The 18,103-nt window shown below is 46.6% G+C and overlaps 1 protein-coding gene across 15 annotated transcripts in view; it reads left to right on the top strand.

The window, feature by feature from the left end:
• The window catches only part of LOC1281495 (tensin-1), a 155,809-nt gene that overhangs the window by 58,053 nt on the left and 79,653 nt on the right, over positions 1-18,103 (top strand). For 2 of the 15 annotated variants that reach the window (XM_061643742.1, XM_061643739.1), the window contains exons 1-2: positions 3,133-3,247; positions 16,991-17,197. The exons of 12 other annotated variants lie outside the window; for them this stretch is intronic. In XM_061643742.1, the coding sequence (XP_061499726.1) occupies positions 17,186-17,197 (12 nt within the window). In that variant the 5' untranslated portion in view covers positions 3,133-3,247; positions 16,991-17,185. Of the gene's footprint in view, positions 1-3,132; positions 3,248-16,990; positions 17,198-18,103 lie in introns of those variants that run through there. One more of the 15 variants, XM_061643750.1, reaches the window with a different exon arrangement.

Raw genomic sequence — 18,103 nt, 5'->3', positions numbered from 1 at the left:
TAATTTCCTGTCGAGCGGATCAAGTTTCCAACCAAAAACAAAGCGAGATTTGACTGTTTGGCATCGCACGGGAGAGTGGGAAAGAGAAAACGCCGAAAAGCAATGCGCACAACGCGCACAACAGTTTTACCATACGGCGCGCCGGAAGGTTCTCCGGAAGAAGGGCAAAAAGCAGCGGTCCACGAGAAGGAAGGCGCAAAAAGCAGACAGAACGAACCGGGCCGCCGTTTTGCATTTGGCGGTGTGTACCGCGGTCGGGGTCGTGGTGGTTTTGTTCTTGCGCTTTACATACACCAAGATCGAACGATCGGGAAACGCTTGGGATGTTTGATGCAGGGCTGAGCGCGGTTGAGCTCTTCTGCTTTTGCGTAACAACAGTGTGTGACTATTTTAGTTACATTAACTTCAACACGCCACACAACGAACGCGATTGAGTCATTTTGATAAACTTGCACAACACTTGCGCACACATTATAGGACTACTTATTGCGGTATTATTAATCTATCTTCGTGCTTTATCAGTCGATTTACATACCAGTTCACTCCGTCCCACTGACTACGCGCATCATCGGCGTACGGTGACTTATGTGACCAAAGGTTTCTCGACTTAAACTCTACTATTTGCATTTCGACACGATGGTTTAACTTGTTGATTGCTCTCCTCCGCACGCAACAACCGATGTTAAACCGATTAGCATACTATCATGCGGCCAGATCCGCAACCAACTTTCCTCTCCGCAATGTCGTCGGCGTCGGCGACGTTTTTGGAATCGTGGCGGTATTTTGAGCGCTTCCATAGAGAAATGCCGCGTCCCAGTATAGCCTTCTTCAGTTTAACCTACTCAAGCGTGTGTATGTGTATGTGTGCTTGTTTTCAAATGCCACACACATCGGGATAACGTTCGACAGCAGGCATCACCTTTGCAAGCCCTTCCTGAGGGTTTGTTTTTCTCTATTCGCTTTGGGAAGGTTGCTGTTTTTACGTACAGTGTTTCCCTTCAGCTTGAAAGGGTTCTGTGGCTCTTTCGTTACTGCGATGGTGATGATGATGATGATGATGGCCGTACTGTAGAGCGTCTCAAGTCCCACGTCGGAAGCCCTTGAGGAAGTACTGTTGCCGCACGCCTGCTTCTGCTGATGCTTGACGAGCCCCCCTCGTGATCGTTCCGCGTTTGGAAGCGCTGCACACCTCCGCATATGCTGTGGGCTGCGACCGCGTACACACTTGCTGCCGAGAAAGACAGAGAGCGAGAGCGAGAGCGAGAGCACGAGCAGCAGAGAGCGGAATTTGTATGCCCGTGTGAGAAGCGAGCACGTTGAACATAGCCAACGCACTGTGAATCGGGTGCGGGACATGATTCAAGCAAGAGTTTCTTTCTTTAAAATTGAATTTAAACTATACATTTTATTTCGGGTTTATAAAATCTAATTGTTGACATTTCGATCATTTTGTGCAATCCCAAATTCGCTAGTTTATTTTTCGTTTACTTTTTTACTACCTTAATCATGGACATGTTCGTCATATTTGTTGGAAATCTTCGTAACAAAAAACAGAACGGAAGGTTTACATCGAATGCACAGTAAATACATGAATGCATCGATTGTGTAACTATTCACTTACTTAGTCAGTTAAAATATTTCCATATTTATACTTCATTTGTACAATAGCGGTGTTGTGCTATAATGGTTATAACACCGACAAACCGACGTGAAACTGGCGTTAAAAAAGTGTCCCACACGAAAGTACTGTCATTTACCAGTGAGGCGATCACTTCTGTCAAAGTAAGCTCTGTTCACTGCTGCTTCGATGTAAACAACTTTTCTAAATACAAATTGCGAAGGAAGTGTGAGGCAAGATTTTGTGCGAAATTTTTGAACAAAACACCCAGGAAAATCATTTTATAAGTTTCCAAATCAATGCAAAAGATGTGAGAAGTACATAAAACAATACGCATTGGAATTTGCGAAGAAAAACAAAAAGGGGATTTAGCAGTTTCTTCTCTGTGTCAGTGTAGTAAGCGAATCATTATAGAGATGGCGCTAGTGTTTAACGTATTTTCATTTGAAATCAGGAGATAACTTTTGAATCTCATTTTGTCCGAAGTGTCACGTCGGTTTGTCGGTGGTTATAATGCTATAATGGTTCTGAAATAAGCTCTCCTCATTGTTTTGTTTTTGTTTTGTTTTGTAGCTCTTGGCTTATTGCTCTCTGCATTACGTAGCTTTTACCGCTAGGACGTTAAATTATAAGAGAAAAAGTGTTTTAAGAAAAAAAAAACTCTGGAGTGAAATCAGCCTAATACTAACCTAAACAAAATCATAATTCCTACAGACATCGGTTGTATAATCTCAATATACTTTTCATGAATAAAAGCATTGTGTTGTCATTGGATGTGATCATCATGAATCAAAGTTTAGGACAACATGTAGCGATATAAAACATAAAGTGGGTATAATATTCAGAAGAGCTTATTCCTAGCAATTCAATACCTTTGCTATAGAGAAAGAGCAAATTAAATGATTTTGCAGCTAGGTGTACGGTCGTTTGATGGTGAGAGTGTGTACGTTGTTGAATTTTGCTGCGCAGCATGCACTGGCTTCGCTTTGTTTCTACGTAATCGGTCGAATATAATTTGATTTCAATCATCACTCTTAGATCATTATCGAAGATGTTGTGTTAGTGAAATGGTACAGTGTAAAACCGTACTTTGACTTGTAATATTTGTTTATTTGTTCATGTGGGAAGAGCTAAACGCCTAGCTACACATATTATGCTATAGCTGTCAGTTAACTGTAGAATATTTTAAATTTTCTAAGTGAAACTTAGTGAAAACTGGGGATTCATATTACGCGCTTGAAAATAAACGCCAAATCTGTCCGCTAAATTATTTTGTTTTTAATAAGAGGTGCATAAGACTTTTAAACCAAATCAAACAAAAAAGCTGCATAACCCTTCGTAACACACCACAATTAAAAATATTAGCGTTCACTATAATAAAGCACAAAATGTATAATTTTTCACACCATACTGCACTACCCATGACCACACGGTGTCCCACTGTACCCTGCCCACGGTGAGAGCGTTTCTCGTCTCGGCATCGCCGCTACTACCAGCAGCTCTCGGCAAAAGAAGCTACACGCGCGCGGAGGACGCGCACTTTGTTTTGATTCGTTGCCGCGGCTAGGTTCGTTTTTGTGTTTCTCGCGCTCTTCGCCCCAGCCGCCTGCTTACACACTTGTGCCTGTCGTAAGTAGTACCGCCGACCGGTTCGCGCAAAAACACGGGGTGTTCGGTACTACAGTGTGCGTTGTATGAGCGTTGGTGGAAACGGTGCCGCGGCGTGGAAGGCGCGGAAAGAGCCGCTGTATGTTGAGAGACGCGCGCGGCATGTTTTTGGCATGAGATCGACTAAAATGCTTGCGTCGTCGCCGCTGATAAGTGTGTTTGACCGTGTGTGATTGTGTGAGTGTATGTGTGTGTGTGTGTGTGCAAGGTAGCAACGCGATAAGGTACACGGCACACACCAGTACAGTGCAGCCAGGAGCAGCAAATGTTCAAGTGCGTTATCGTTATCGATAACTGATCGATAGGCCGCGCGCAGTTTACGCTGCTCATGCTGGTGTGACACTCTTACGCACTCGTGCTATTGGAAAACAAAACGCCTCCGTGTGTAAAGCCGCGCGCGTGTACGCCGTTGTGTAATGAGATGAGTTTTCTTGTTATGCTTTTCACAGCAATTTGTTTGTGCAGCGTGTGTGTGTGTGAGTGAGTGTGATTTACATGATTGTGTACCAATCGGTGTAGCAAAAGTAGAAGAGCACGCCAACCTTCCCGCTCAGCCCTTCGCACGCTTTATCGACAACGTTTCGACGATCGCCCATTTTCTCACCCTTCTTCTTCTTCCGTGTGCCCGGCGTTGCGCGCGCGTGTATGTTTGCGCGAATCATGTTGCTCGCACGAAAGCGCGTGCGAAAGTGGAAGGAAGTGCGAACCCTTTTTTCTCCTGCTGACAAGGCGTCGACAGGCGTTATGACAGCGGGTGATTAATTGCGTCAGTTAGCGTCAGGCTGCGATTGAAATGTGTGTTTGTGTGTCGATTTTTTGAAGTTATTATTGTTTTTTTTTTTTTTTGGTGTTTCTTCTGGTGAATATTTTCCATTCTTCCGTGCCTCCTGCTCAGCATGCATACTAGTAGTGGGGGAAGTGCTAGTCCGCCCGCCTGCAACGGTGAAAGTCGGAGCTTTCGCAAGCGACCCTTGTCGTTCGCGCGAGTGGCGGCATCCATTTTTTGTTTAAAATCCGAGAAACTTACGACCGAACCGAAAAGGAAAAGGAGCACCCCGTTATCATCGAACGAACCTCCCCGCCCCCCACATTCAAACCTAAACAAAAAAGTAATAAACGCACGACGCGCACGACGGAGGCTTAAAAAGGAAAGTAAAAACAGACACCTCGATGATGATCGAAAGTGATCACCGAACAGGGGACAGCGCCGGGCCGGGAGAGCGCGTTTATGATGTTTATGTTGGGCCAACATATCGGGTGGCGTATCGATCGGCTTCTTAGCGATCCCACCCACCTGAAAACCGTCGCGCGCGCCCGCGCCATTCACCAGCAGTCCCGAGTTGTGCGTGGGGGCCACCGCCAGTTGGGTCAGTTTGTTTTTTTTTTTTTTTGGAGATTTCGAAATCGTTCCCTGCGCCCGAAATGGGCGAGGAAGACGACATTCGATAATCGTAACGAACGAAACGATCCATCGATTGCCGCCACACTTTGGCCACACTGGCGCGATCGCTTCGGTGGATAAGACACTGCGCCTCTCAGACCGGTGGTTGGTTTGCCAGTGTTAGAATTTCTTCCCTTTCCGTGCCGTTGGGGAAGGGTGTTACGCTTGGAGCGTGGTGTTTGGGTTCGAATATGTGGCAGTTGGGAACCAGGAGACACAGAAGCACCTTTTTTTCTTCTTCTTCTTCTTCTTCTTCTGCCTTGTCATCCTCGCCCAGCCAAACCGCGCGCTAATCGGGAACGCTTCGAAGCGCACTTATTCGGACCGATAAATTTAAAAGTCCACCGGCCTGGTCCACCAGTCTGCGTTCTATTTTTAATCGCGCAAACACGCATACATATCGGCCCACTTCGTTATGGGGCCCCCACCGACCGACCGGCCGACCGATCGTCGCGCGCGGGGTGGTTTATGGTTCACGTTTGCCAACTGTGCTAACGGTGGGAGTGGGCCACACAAATACCACATGCACTCACAAACACTCGCCCAGGCTTGTACGCACGTGCCCCCTAACACTGCAAAGTTGCAGCGCCAAACAACTCAACTGCCCCAGTGGCAAGTACCTCACCGTGTGTGCCGGGTGGTTTTGTTTCATTGTTGAATGGTGCGGGGTTTTTTGTTGATGTTGTGCTCTTCAAGTGCAAACTTTACAGTCTGTGGCACCTCTTCGGGTTTGAACTGTCCTCTGCGACCGCTAGGGAAAGTAAAATGAAAAGCGTCAAGTCGTCATAAATCATCTTACCTTCTTTTTTGCGCAGCAATGCTTAGAACACAGCTTCGAGACAGTGTGTGCGTGTGTGTGTGTGTGTGGTAATAAAATAAAGATGGTTCTTAGAATGAGCGCACCTTTTGCTTCCCGGTACAGCACGCAGCCATAAGTGTGTGTCTCCTTTGCCAACCGGACCCCGGCACACAAATGCACCACCGTTGCACATTAACCTGCAACTGCTGGGCGCGAGAAAAGGGGCGCTCCACGCGCTCCCCTCCTCTGCAGCACACGTGCGCAAGGTGCCAACTGATCAAGGGCCGCACAAGCGAGGCAAAAAATGTAGTAAATGCAGAGCACTTGGTGTCGGTCGAAACTCCCGCAACTGTGCGCAACTGTCAAGCGCGAGAGTGACAAAGTCATGTCGCGTAGACGGTGCGCGGGCTCGCCTAATGGCGACCAAACGACTTCCTTTACAACCGTGGTGTGCACGGTGTACCGGGCGGCACGCTTTCATGTATCCGTGGTGGACCTTTGGATAAGACGGAGGACAAAAAAAAAACGGCACCGCACCGCAAGACAGACAACCAGAAAGGCGGACGGCAGACGGCCGTTGACAAATCGATGCGTTCTGGTTTGGCAGTTCCTGGTCGGCCGCGCCAAGCCAGCAGCCCCGGGTCTGAAGTTCTAAGACATTTCTGGCGATAGACGAAGAAGACGAGGATGGTACCGCTTTGCGTTTGGTATTTAGTAATTAAAAGTACGCTACGGATTGACCCACAAAATGCGACATTCAACGAAGGAGTCCGGGGTCCGGGAATCCCAATTACGGCTATTGCATCACTTGGGTACTCGTACACTGTGGTGTAACGTAGGACTCATTTACAGTAGATAACAAACGTATGCTTTTGAATTACATACATTCATTCGGGCAGCAGCAGCAGCAGCTGACCTCGAACGGCAGATGATAAGGAATTGGTCGAAAAATTCGAACAATTGCGATAAGGCGTCGTTGATTGAATCACAGACACAGGCTGCTCTGTTCCGATTGTACTTCTCTCTCTCTCTTCCAGCAATTCTTCGTTCAAGGTAAATTTTGTACTTCCGCCCCGCAAATTATCACTCACAGCGGCCCTTTGCTGGGCGGAAGTTGAAGTGAACGAGTTGTAGAAGAAGGTACCACCGAAGCATTAGAGTGTGCTGTAGTTATATGGCGATTTCTCTCTAGCCTGGCATTCTTGAACGTTCCTATCGAACTCACTGGCTCGGCGTGTGAAATACAAAACAAGAATTTCAAGAATCAATTAACATCCTTCTATCTCTCTCTCTCTCTCTCCCACCCTTTCGCGATTGGGATGGCATCCGGCTGTACAAGAAGGAAACTAAAAAATCCTTATCGAATCGAGCTGCCTTTTAAAAAGTGTTAGAGCCTGAAGAATGTAGCAGCGAACGCAGTGAGGGTTTTCAGATTTTTTTCCTTCTCCCAGCGTGTTGGTTTCAAGGTTCATTAAAGTATGATTAACGAAATTGCTCTTATTATCTTGCGCTTGCTTCGTAATCGTCTGGAACGATCATTGTGCAACTTTTGGTGGTTGGTGTGTTGAGAACGTGGGGTTTGAAGTTATTAGAAGCTGTTTGGAACTCGCGCGTGTGTGTGGATAAGGTAGAAATAGGAACTATTTGTCTTTCCATTTCATTCGTCAGTTTCTTGTAGCTTATTGGGTAGGAGAGGCAAAGATGAGATGATTTACATTTAGTAATACATACATTTACTAGTAAAACTGGTTTATGATCCGAGAAGAATGGCACGAACCTAGACCAAAACGACGTTGTTTCACATGTGGTGAACTATAAACACGTGTATTCACCACTTTATACAAAGGGCGAAAGCAACAAAGCCATTCAGTGGAACGCTCTTTCTCTCTTGCAAAAGGCCGTTACAAAAGGTCCAGGATACGTAAGAAGTTCATTTAACTTGCAGCACTTCATCGTGTGCCCTTCTCGCCACACCACGAGGGCAGCAGCATCAACCAGCAACAAAAACTGCAGCATCTGGTTAACGGTGCAGGCCACTTCTAACCATCAACTGCGTCAGATAACTTGTTCTGCTACTCGTCAACGGCACTGGAAGCACTCATCTCAAGTTCCATTCCTCCCGAAACCTAGTACACCGCGCTTCACTAGACTGCCAGACGAGCCTGTAGCCTAGAAAGGCCAAAAGGGCCAAAGAACTTTTAATCACACTGTTTATCGTGCCCCGAGATTTGGAGACGCAGGCAGTGTAATGCAAGTAGCAGCACTAACAGCAGCAGCAGCAGCGACAGCAACGATGCTGGATGAGTTTTGCGGATATGTTTACAGTGGCACATAAATTATGTATGCTTGAATTTGCTGCACACCTCTGCTCTGCAACGCTGTTGCTGCTTCTCCTTGGCTAGTCAGTGCACTGATGCTAGTCAGTGCTATTCCTGGCTGCGCTTTAGCAAGGCGCCAGCTTGAACATTTTCGAGTGAAACGTATTTTTACGGAAAAGGTGCGTTGAACACGCGCCTGTCTGCCTGACGTGCTGACTACAAGGGCCGGAAAGTGTAGCCAGACGGTGGAAATCGGTCGCCAACAGTAGAACGCATCTCGAATGTAGGTTATGTTTAGATCTCCGCATAGTTATAGTTCCGGGATCATCTAACATGTTCCATACTTTTTCTGACTGTTGCTGCTGCTGTGTGCGTGTGTGTGTGTTTGTGTGTTTGTGTTGAGATTTCTGGCACGTTTTGCTAGTGTTCCGGTACTTTCCGAGCGATAGGGGAGTACCTAGAGGAAAGTCAACACACGTCCATTGTCGGTTAAGAGTTTGTTGGGTCAGAAAATGGGTTTCGTGTTACGTTCCTCGCCGCAACGGCATAAATGATGATCGATGGCATCTCAGGGCGTGTGGAGAACGCACTGTACACATCAACTTTGCCCGCGAGCCAGAGGAAAATTCATTCTTGCGCGAGTTCTATGAATACCACCCGGCAAGAGGCTGTGCTGGAAAGCGAACGTCCCACACAGAACCATTTGCTTGCAATGTCCTCAGGCTACAATCGCGTGCTGTTGTTGTGGGTGAAAGACGTTGACTAGTGGCACGCTTCCAGACACACACACAATTTGCATTCGATTGCAAGCCTGGTATTGCACGAGCATGCCAAAGGGCACACACCATTTTATGGAGCGAGATTTTCCTCCTTCGTCGGTCGGTTAGATGCCCAGTTGGATGAATTTTCACTTAATTGGCATCCAGACGGGCATTTGGAAGAACTGGCGTGTGCGAGTACCATGGAACGAGCACCCTTTGCCCTACTTTGAGTTATTCAGCAGTAATTTTAGTGTTTTTACATGAGCGCCGAGCACGACTCAATGGGGCACGATTTAGGTCCGGCTGCGGAGGCTGGGGTTTTTGTATCTGCCGGTAGCAATCCCGGCCACTTGGTTGACAAGAGGAGGACAATAGTGGCCAAACCGAGACCAGAAGCTTGGCATCTTTTCAATAGGCTCCGCTACCGTGGACAATAGTTACAAGTTTTGTTTTCCTCATGTTTGAGTGTTGTGTACAAGGCCCTGAAGCATGCGAGAGGATGTGTTGGCATGTGCTGTTGACTTTCCCGAACTTCTTGTAAACACTCCGGCTAGGTCACTCGTATTTGTTATACACTCGTCCAGGAGGAGCTGGGCACTCTTCTGGGTGATGAAGTGGTTGGAGTTGATGACCGAAATAAAAAAAACGAGCAGCCCCCTTCTCCAAAACTCTTCCATCCCCGTTTGTTGGTGACGTTGGGACGATGAAATTGTTGGTAGTTAATGTCGTCGTCATCATCACGTCAGCCCTTGTCAACTCCCGCGCCAGGCAAGGTGGCTTGTTAGACGTTGCAGCTCGTTGATTTGTTTGGCCGAAGTTTTGTGTTATTTTTTCACCTTTTCAACAGGCGACTGCTGCTGGAATCTCGCACCACAACAAAGCCGAAGTCTGTCCGATGTCTGATTTTGGCTTTCTATGCTCACTGACTCAAAACCTTTGCCACTTGTGACCGGTATTTTGCTTTTGCTTTTACGCCGAGTTGCACTCAGCTCTTGTGGGCAGCTTTGTATGATGGATAAGAAAAGCTCTCGCTTTAATTAGTCTCAAGGACGTCCACCGACAGCAGACACACGCTTTGGAGCTCAGGGGCCCTCAGTTGTTTTCGTCTGCGCTGCCTCCGCAGGTCGTGCATTTTGTTCACCTAAACGCCCAAACGAGTCGATCAGAAGCGTGAAGCGGTTGACAGCCCACGATAATGCAACGGAATAATAACGAACTCGGAGCCCTTGCGAGCTGAAACGGCGGCGGCTCATTAGTGCGGTGAGGCCACGGGACTCTCTGCCAAAACCTGGTCCTGGATGGTGAGGGCGAGTCGTTCGAGACTGGGTTGAAAGTAACAAGTGGCGCTCGATCGATCGCACTGTGTTTGACTTTTGTTCGTCATGCATCAACGGTGGAAGATTTGTTTTCATCGGAAACGAGTTGGTGATGATAATCAAACGAATAAGTCTTGCCAACCAGTTTGAAATTAGGCTTGTTTTTTCGATGATTACAGAGCCTTATCAAGTGGAAATTCATTCATTCATTCATCTTCTGAAGGTTTGGCTCCTATCAAGACCGCTTGTGCGGTCATATTTAAGAAGAAGAAGAAGAAGAAGAAGAAGAAGAAGAAGAAGAAGAAGAAGGAAACTTGTTTTGCAACCAACTGGAAAAGGCCATTCAGCAAAACTATCGGAAGTCAGGCCCGGCAGCAATTAGCAATAACTAAGTTACGCCCAATTGCTGCTGCAAACAAATCCCGAATGATTGACAGGCGGATGACAGGTTGACAGGTATTTGGAAGGTAAATGGGTTTTCAAAATAAACGATGCGAGAGCAGTAGAGTGAGCTGCTCTACCCGTCTCAGTTAGGGCCTACACATTCGAAGGAGATCGCCTGATTAATCATCTAACCTTTTGATAGTGCTTCCCGTCCATTTAACACTTCCGATCATATTTTTATGACACTTCTCCTCCCACTTAGGCTGGTTTTTTTAAATGGACTCCTCCAAACACGCATTAATCTTTCTTGCTTGCTAAAACCCCGGTATTATGTGAAATTTCTCAGGACCCTGGCTGGTAACGAATGAACGGAATTAGCAAAACGCGTGAAGGAATGTCCACGAAGCGAGCGAGTGCGGGCATAAAAGTGCCACAGGAGATAAGATCACCATTACCAGGCGCTGGTGTAGACTTAATTTAATTAGGAATCCATCCTTTGCACGCGATACTTTGCCAGCTCCACCACGGTTCCATGGCAAGGTTTTTTTTTCTATGTACCACATCACAAGGTGTATCCGCGCAAGAAAACGCGTCTGGCGGAGCGAAACCACCACCTTACCTTGGCCAGGGTGGCAAATATTTGACCGTTGGGGCAATCGCCTGAGAGGATAGTTTAATTATTTGCTTCTTGATAGCCGGTGGTGGTGGTGCGCTAGCAGAAAGAACGTAGGGTGGGACTGACTTTATCGGGTACACCTTTTTGGGATACAGTGAGGCGAGTTCTCTGTTGTCTGGGCTGGTTAAGGGTCCCCCTTTATTGTACTGCAAAACGTGGCGCGTTTTGTTGGTGTTTACATTCCGGCATGATAAGAGGTTGCTGTTTTTGTGAGCTAAGGCTTTAAACGACTTTAGTGTACACCGCGATCGGTCGTTTGTGTAATTCAAACGTTGTGTTAAAAACCTCAAGATCATTTCATTTCTTAGATTGAACTGTACTTTTTAACAAGAATAATCAATTGTGTTTATGCAAGAGCTTGAACATCTTAAACTATTCCGGTTGAAAAGAAGGTACTTCAAACAATACAGTTTATGTAAAGTGCTGCGAAAGTTAGGGGTTATCCTCCGGAAGAAAGCATTTTACCTGAATGAAGTTAGCGACTTACGGCTAAAACGGTTTCTTCAGAATTCTCTTCTCCCTTCCAAAGGTAATCCACCCTTTTCTGTTCATCACAGTTATTTGCGTGCCTGGTTGTGATTAATAATTGAAGCTTTATCAATGTATGGGGAGGGCTCGGTACAGGTACAGACGGTTGGTGCGCGTACCTACGACCTCTGAGACCTAATTTTTCGACGTTGCGCCTTCCCTTTTACGAAGCTAGCGCGCTTCCGGACAGACTACCCAGTTTTCCTTTACCAAAACCTCGTCAACATCACGACGAGAGAGAATGCGGGAGGGGTAGAGGAAGTGTTGTGGAAAACGATGAGACGGTGAAGTTTCGCAAAACAAGCAACCGAGCGACTCAAGTAGCGCAACCGATGGCCCAAGAAAGGCACTACTTTTGAGCGGCGAGAGTGCACACCCCGGCCGGAGCAAATGAACTTTAATAATACGGAATTATTAATGATCATCAATTTGAAAATAAATAAAGAGATCCGTTTGTTTTCGGTTCGTTCCGAGCAAACGATGGCAATTTTATGGTTTCGATCGACGGGTGGCCACCACTTCGCGGAGCGGAAACTACCGCGGGATGATGGGGAGGGAACTTACACGGAGCGTTTCTTGCAAAGGGTTGGAAGCGCAGCTCCACGCAAACAGCGCTGCGCCACGTCTCACTGTACAAAGGCTCAACTCGGCTCCCTATCTCAATTAGAATCTTACTCAATAAATTTCACCACGCGGGCTTGCAGCGCTAGCCTGCTGTTGCTTTCGTGCTGATGCAGCGCAACAGTCCCAAACACGTACACACAAACACACACAGAAAGCACGCTGATGCTCGCAAACATTGCCGATTTCAGTGTTTTTTCCCTTTCGCTCTAGAGGCACACAGTTTTGTCTTGGTTTGAGATCAGTAAATAAGAAAAAAGATGGTAAAAGCATCGGCAGGTCTTCTCCCTTTCCTTTGGGCAGGCCACAATGTGCGGGAGAAAGGCTTCACGAGGCGGCCCAGCTCCATATTCCCGTTTAATCTTACCTACCACCGAGCGGAAGATCAAGAGTCCGGCAAATGAAAACAAATCAAATTTAAAACGTTCACACATCAAACAAACAGGGGTATTGCTAACCCACGGCAAGAAAGAAATGGGTGTGTGTGTATGTGTGTGTGTGTGTGTGTGTGTGTGTGTGTGTGTACTTCGGACATAGCTTTCCGTTCCCAGACTGGAGTGCGCCTACGGGTCGACACCCTCCGGAGGCGAGATCACACTACAACTGCTGCACATTGTTTACAAACAAATCAGCAGTTTCGAACTTCTACTTGTGATCGCAATTCTTCGTCGTGTGATCTCTACCGGCAGGTTAGGAGCCGCACAGAAGCCCTTCGGGGTCATACCTTTCAAGCCCTGAGGTGATGTTCGTTGCTGATTGCTTCAACCGTCCGCGCAGCACGTGTAATTGGCACAATCGGCGAAGGGATCTAGCTTGGATCTAGCGATCTGCGACGGTTACAGCTGGAGATGATCCTGCGGGATCTCCGCCGGTAATTCACCGCTGCTACGTGACGTTTCGCAATGAGGCTTTCAGCTGTCATCAGAGGGGCAGTCAGGCATGTGCAGTCGGATGCCATTGCGGGTTGCGGTTTTGTGTGTAATTGTACGCCCTCCTCCCGGTCGCTGGGAAGGAGATGTGGCTGCGGTCCAGACACTAAGGCTACTCGCCAGTCCGGTTTTTGGCGCTAGTTGCGAACGTGTGAGTGTGTGTGCAAGAAGGTGACACTGGTGTGGCTTCGCTTCCATCACGCCCGACGCAAATTGGTCCATAAAAATGGGAACGTGAGATAGTGGATGCCCCAGCGTGCTAGCAGTAATTAGCAAAAGCAACCACCGGTGCAGATCCTCGTCGGCGGTGTCGTTCACCAATGCACGGCTCTTGCATCAACAAAATGGTTTACCTCATGTGATCTGCAGAGTTTGGGACGGGACAGTCCGCCACGCTGCAGCACTTTGGTGCTAGATCTTTGATAGCAGTCACGCTCTTGCGCATTTATCACGATGACAAATACTACTTCCCCGATCGTGCGAGGTATGTGCCCCGGCGGAGGTGTTTTGCAAAAATCAGATGTGGAGAATGGTTCCACCAGGACCAGATCGCTCACTGTTCAATTTGTGTCGTGAGACCAAGGGTGTACACATTTTCATTCGTCACTATTCAGCTGTCATGCGATAGGCGTGATAAAGTGGACACAATGTTTATTGGCAGTACCGTGCATATACTTTTGCTTGAGCGGAGTCTGCTAGGTACGGAAAGGTAAACACACAGATTTATTCCTAGCAGAAGCACTTACTGCTGATTAATTCAATACGATTTGATCCAGCAAAGAGGTAAGCCGTACAAAAAACTAGAAGAGTCGTTGACGAAAGCGTAAAGAAGGAAAGAGTCTCACTCTCTCTCTAAATTGTTCACTCTACATGCGGTGGTTAAGATCTTGCGCTCTCTATCGAAAAGCGAATAGTGTCGATTTTAACTGCTAAAGTACCTCAACCTTACTGCCTTGTTGATCTACTCGGATGCTCGATCGTTCCATCTCATAGATACGAGGATCGAATTCAATTCACGCCCCTGGACACTGCATCAACAAGTGTGCCTTCGTTGCATGTAGGATATATTATCCCCTTCACGACTCGCGGAATGGACTCATCAGCATCGTAATACATCTGACCTACCGAAGCGACCTTTGACGATCGGGTTCCGAGCTATCTTCTTACCGCCGCCACATGGACTCATCCTCTCAATACTCGGGGAAATATTAATTAATACACACTCCACAGCACTTAGAGTACTGGCCGTATCGATATGCAGCGCGCCAGTGCCTCAATACGCGAGGCTAGACGATTACCAATCTAATTGGATTTGGCTGTCAGTTTGGCGAGTTTCACTTCAATTCCTTACCGAAGATTGATGCCCGTGCGATGATAATTTCAAAGCTGATGAAGATGACGGGTACTTGTGCGATGGTGGTTGCACATTCAAGTGACATCATTCAAAGTGCTGCGTGCTACTGTTTTGCTACCGCACGTACGCAACCGAACCGAGTCTGGGTGCTGCGGTTAGGCGAGACGAGCCATTTTTACGACCATCAGAAGCCGTTTGAGGGCAACTCGAAGGAGCAAGGCCTGGCCTGTGTCTAAATTTTTCAGATTAGTGTGTCTAATTGCAAACTTATAACTCGGGTTTTCGGGTGGGGATAATTTTATTGATCGTGAACCGACGGCGGTGCGTTCGCGAAGTGTATTGAAGATCGTTCGTCATCCATACCGGCTGTGCGTCTTGCCGGAGTAGAGGGTTAATAATCGTTGCGGGAAAACGGACGAGGAGCTTACCCGGCCGCCATGACAAGTTTGCACAGTGATGTAACAGACACTCGTATTCATTACACTAAAACCACCGTGTACGCCTCCGTACGATCGCATCATCGTGCAAAGGGAAAAGAGTTAGAAGGGGACTGTTTTTCGTTTGATTAGTCGCTTGCCGCCGCCATGGTGCTGTGTTTTATGACCGTTCTCATTCATTGAAGCGAGCAGGCGAAGTGAACACACATGTGCGAGTGTGCTTAGAATCAGAAAAGTAACAGGTTGGTGACGTGATCGCGTTGAGCTAGAGTGCTGGAAATAAACTGGTACTGGTGCCGTACTAGTCTGTTTGAAGTAATTTTGCAGACGTCGCCTGTTTTTTCTGTTTATTTTGAAGTTGTTTTGAAGCTATAATACAACTATGGGTGCTCGGAAGTGGGAAGCAATCCCTTGTTTCGTTCAGACACACGCAACAACCCACAGAGATACACACACACCGACAAAGAAGATCTTTTTACAAGACATTGACAAGAAAAACTAAGCTCCCCAGCCACGTGGTGGAGAGTGGAAATATTTCATGCCTTTTTATTTGCCCCTTTAAGCCTGCATTTTAGCTCGCTCGCAGCGCCCCGGCCCGATAGTACGCGCCACAGCTCCATTTCACCTACTTTATTTAATCTCACCAAATAAATGTGTGCAGCTTGTGAAAAATCCCTTCCGCTCCGCGCCTAAGCGCCATTCGTCGGGCCCTTCCCGCAGGGGGGTTACAGCGGGCACGGAAACAAAGCGCACACGTCGGTGGTTTTCCACTAAAAATAGTGTCGTGCCTTCGCTGCTGACAGGCCGGCGGAAATTAGACATCGCATGCAGACGGGGCGAGAGCACACACATATCTTTGGCCAGCATCGGAAGTTTTTCGTACGCGTCTGCCTAAATTTAGATCCGTATTCGACACATTTACGCGATCATGGAGGGTGGCAAAGGTAGAGAGAACGGGACATATATGAAGAGAGGGACGGAGAGAGATAGAGAGCATAGAAAAAGGGTATAAATTTTACGATTTACCGGTAGTAAAGCGGCGTCTCAGATTCGAAGGTGTGGACACCTTGAACAGAACACAGAACACGGTGTTTTTGGGGTTGGCGTTGAAAAGGGGAAGAAAATAGACAGCCTAATAATCGCACGTGATATGGAATCCAATTTCAAATCTCTTTTTCCACATTCCTCGGTGGGAAGCCCAGAGTGGCAATATTGTGTGTATGAAATGACAAACAAAATGAAACATTTCACCAGTGTGGTAAAAGTGGCACTCTCATAAAACCATCAGTCAACAGCGTTAACACCCACTTTGGGTCATTTTGCGGGGGGGTGGGCATTTGTTGTGCGGTTGTGTGCTTCTCCGCACAAAAAAGCCCACATTAGTTGATCTAACAAACGATCTGGGATTTTTTTTTACAACCATCTCCTTCCTCCCCTAACACACACACACACACACTCATTATCATATTGCTTTGGAGGAGGCGTTTGCCGTTGCTGGAACCACGGACGCCTTCGGGCTGGTTTTGTTGTTTGGTGGAGAAATCGAACGGAAACAAAGCGCGCACTGCTGAGGTCTCCAAAACGGAGTGCCCCTTTCTTCCTAATGTCGCACGGTAGTGGATAAAAAAAAACACACACACACAGTGGGCAAACAATCCGTTTGATGAATTTACAAGTTGACAGTATCCATTACCGATGCTAATCGATACGGGGCAAATTGGGGGAAAACGAACACTTTTTATTTCGCTGCCTCGTTTGGAGCTTGATCTTTGTACAGGGAGTGTTAGGTACAGCAGCAAAAAAAATCCTTCCGGAATGCGGAAATCTGTTTCGCTCACAACGCCATCGCCCACAGCTGCGAGCATGGGGCAAAGCTAGTTACCAGGCCGTTGCAATTGCAAAAACAAGAAACAAAATAAACGAATTACGGCTCTTGCAGGCTTGGATTGATAGGTTGGTTGCTGTTTTGTTTGTTGCTCATTGCTTGTGTTGGGTGTGTTGGAAGTGTTGTTTTGTGCAAAATAACGAGCGTGAACTAGAAACGAAACGCGAACATCGCGACACCAAACTGTGACCAACGTTGGGCGGCAACTGTGTGAAGCGGTGTAATTTATTTAACGAGATTGAATTTATTTTACAGCAGCAATTTGTAGTTGTGTGATTTGAACTAGTGTGTTGTGCTTTAAGTTAAACTGTTATGCAAAAAACGTTATCGTTAGTGCAACAGTGCAGTGTCGCAGTGTAGCGTATGTTTGTGCTTTATTCCGATGAAAATGTTGCCTTCTAGAGACTATCAGCGTAGTGACAACTGTAGTGATACTGATTGCTAAAAATAATGGATGTATCGGTAAGTACTCAACTAGAGTAAAATCCTTAAAAGGTTTGAATTTTTTGAATCACTCATAAATCAAATGTTCTGTACTGCTGCATTTTGTTATAAAAAAATGGAATGTTTAGAAGAATTGAATGCAAGATGTCGCGATCAATCTGCCTCTTATTCAACTACTCTTGAGAAATACTCAAAATTTGAATAGAATAGGCTCTGGTTAATTGAAATGCACGACAGCTGTAAAAAGGTTAACATCAGGCTTTCACTTGGGTTTTATCTCTTGGGGTCGTTGCGGATCATTTTTCATCCTATAAATCTCTAGAAACTATGCAAGATTTAGTTATAACTTATTTAAATGCTAAGAGGTTCAGTAATAGTTATAGCTTGGAACCCATTACAGGGATGCAGACAGAACAGTGTTTACTGCTGAAAGTGTAAATACAAATTCTAAAGCAAAGCTGCTTCCTCTCAATTCCACAGCAAAGCATAAAACATTATACATGCTGAATATGGTTCCAGGAATGTATCGATCGGTTAATGTCATAAGGGATTTATAGTTTACATCGAACTCGGCGTCGGGCACTACATCATACACTACTCAGGCAAAAGCAAAATACCGACTCATCAATCATTCGTTGTACACAAACATACACACACACATACTCGGCTTATCAAAGCCGACCACCAGACATGCATTCACTACTTCAACATAAGTGTGAGTGTGTGTGTGTGGGGGGGGGGCTTACAGCGAACCCACAAAAAAGGAATAAAATCTACATTTTCCAGTCTGCAGTCTGTTTTCACTGCTGGCGATGGAAAAAGGCACCCGAGTGCCCTCTTAACCTTTTGGAGAGGGCTAGGAAAGACAAAAGCAATAAATTTGTCTACGCGTCTCTGCGCCTAGTGCAGCACTCTCTTTATCAT

The sequence above is a fragment of the Anopheles gambiae genome, chromosome 2 (genome assembly GCF_943734735.2).
Source record: "Anopheles gambiae chromosome 2, idAnoGambNW_F1_1, whole genome shotgun sequence".
Lineage (NCBI taxonomy): Eukaryota > Metazoa > Arthropoda > Insecta > Diptera > Culicidae > Anopheles > Anopheles gambiae.
Note: the sequence above shows the minus strand (reverse complement) of the source record. Positions and strands in the feature narration are given on the sequence as shown.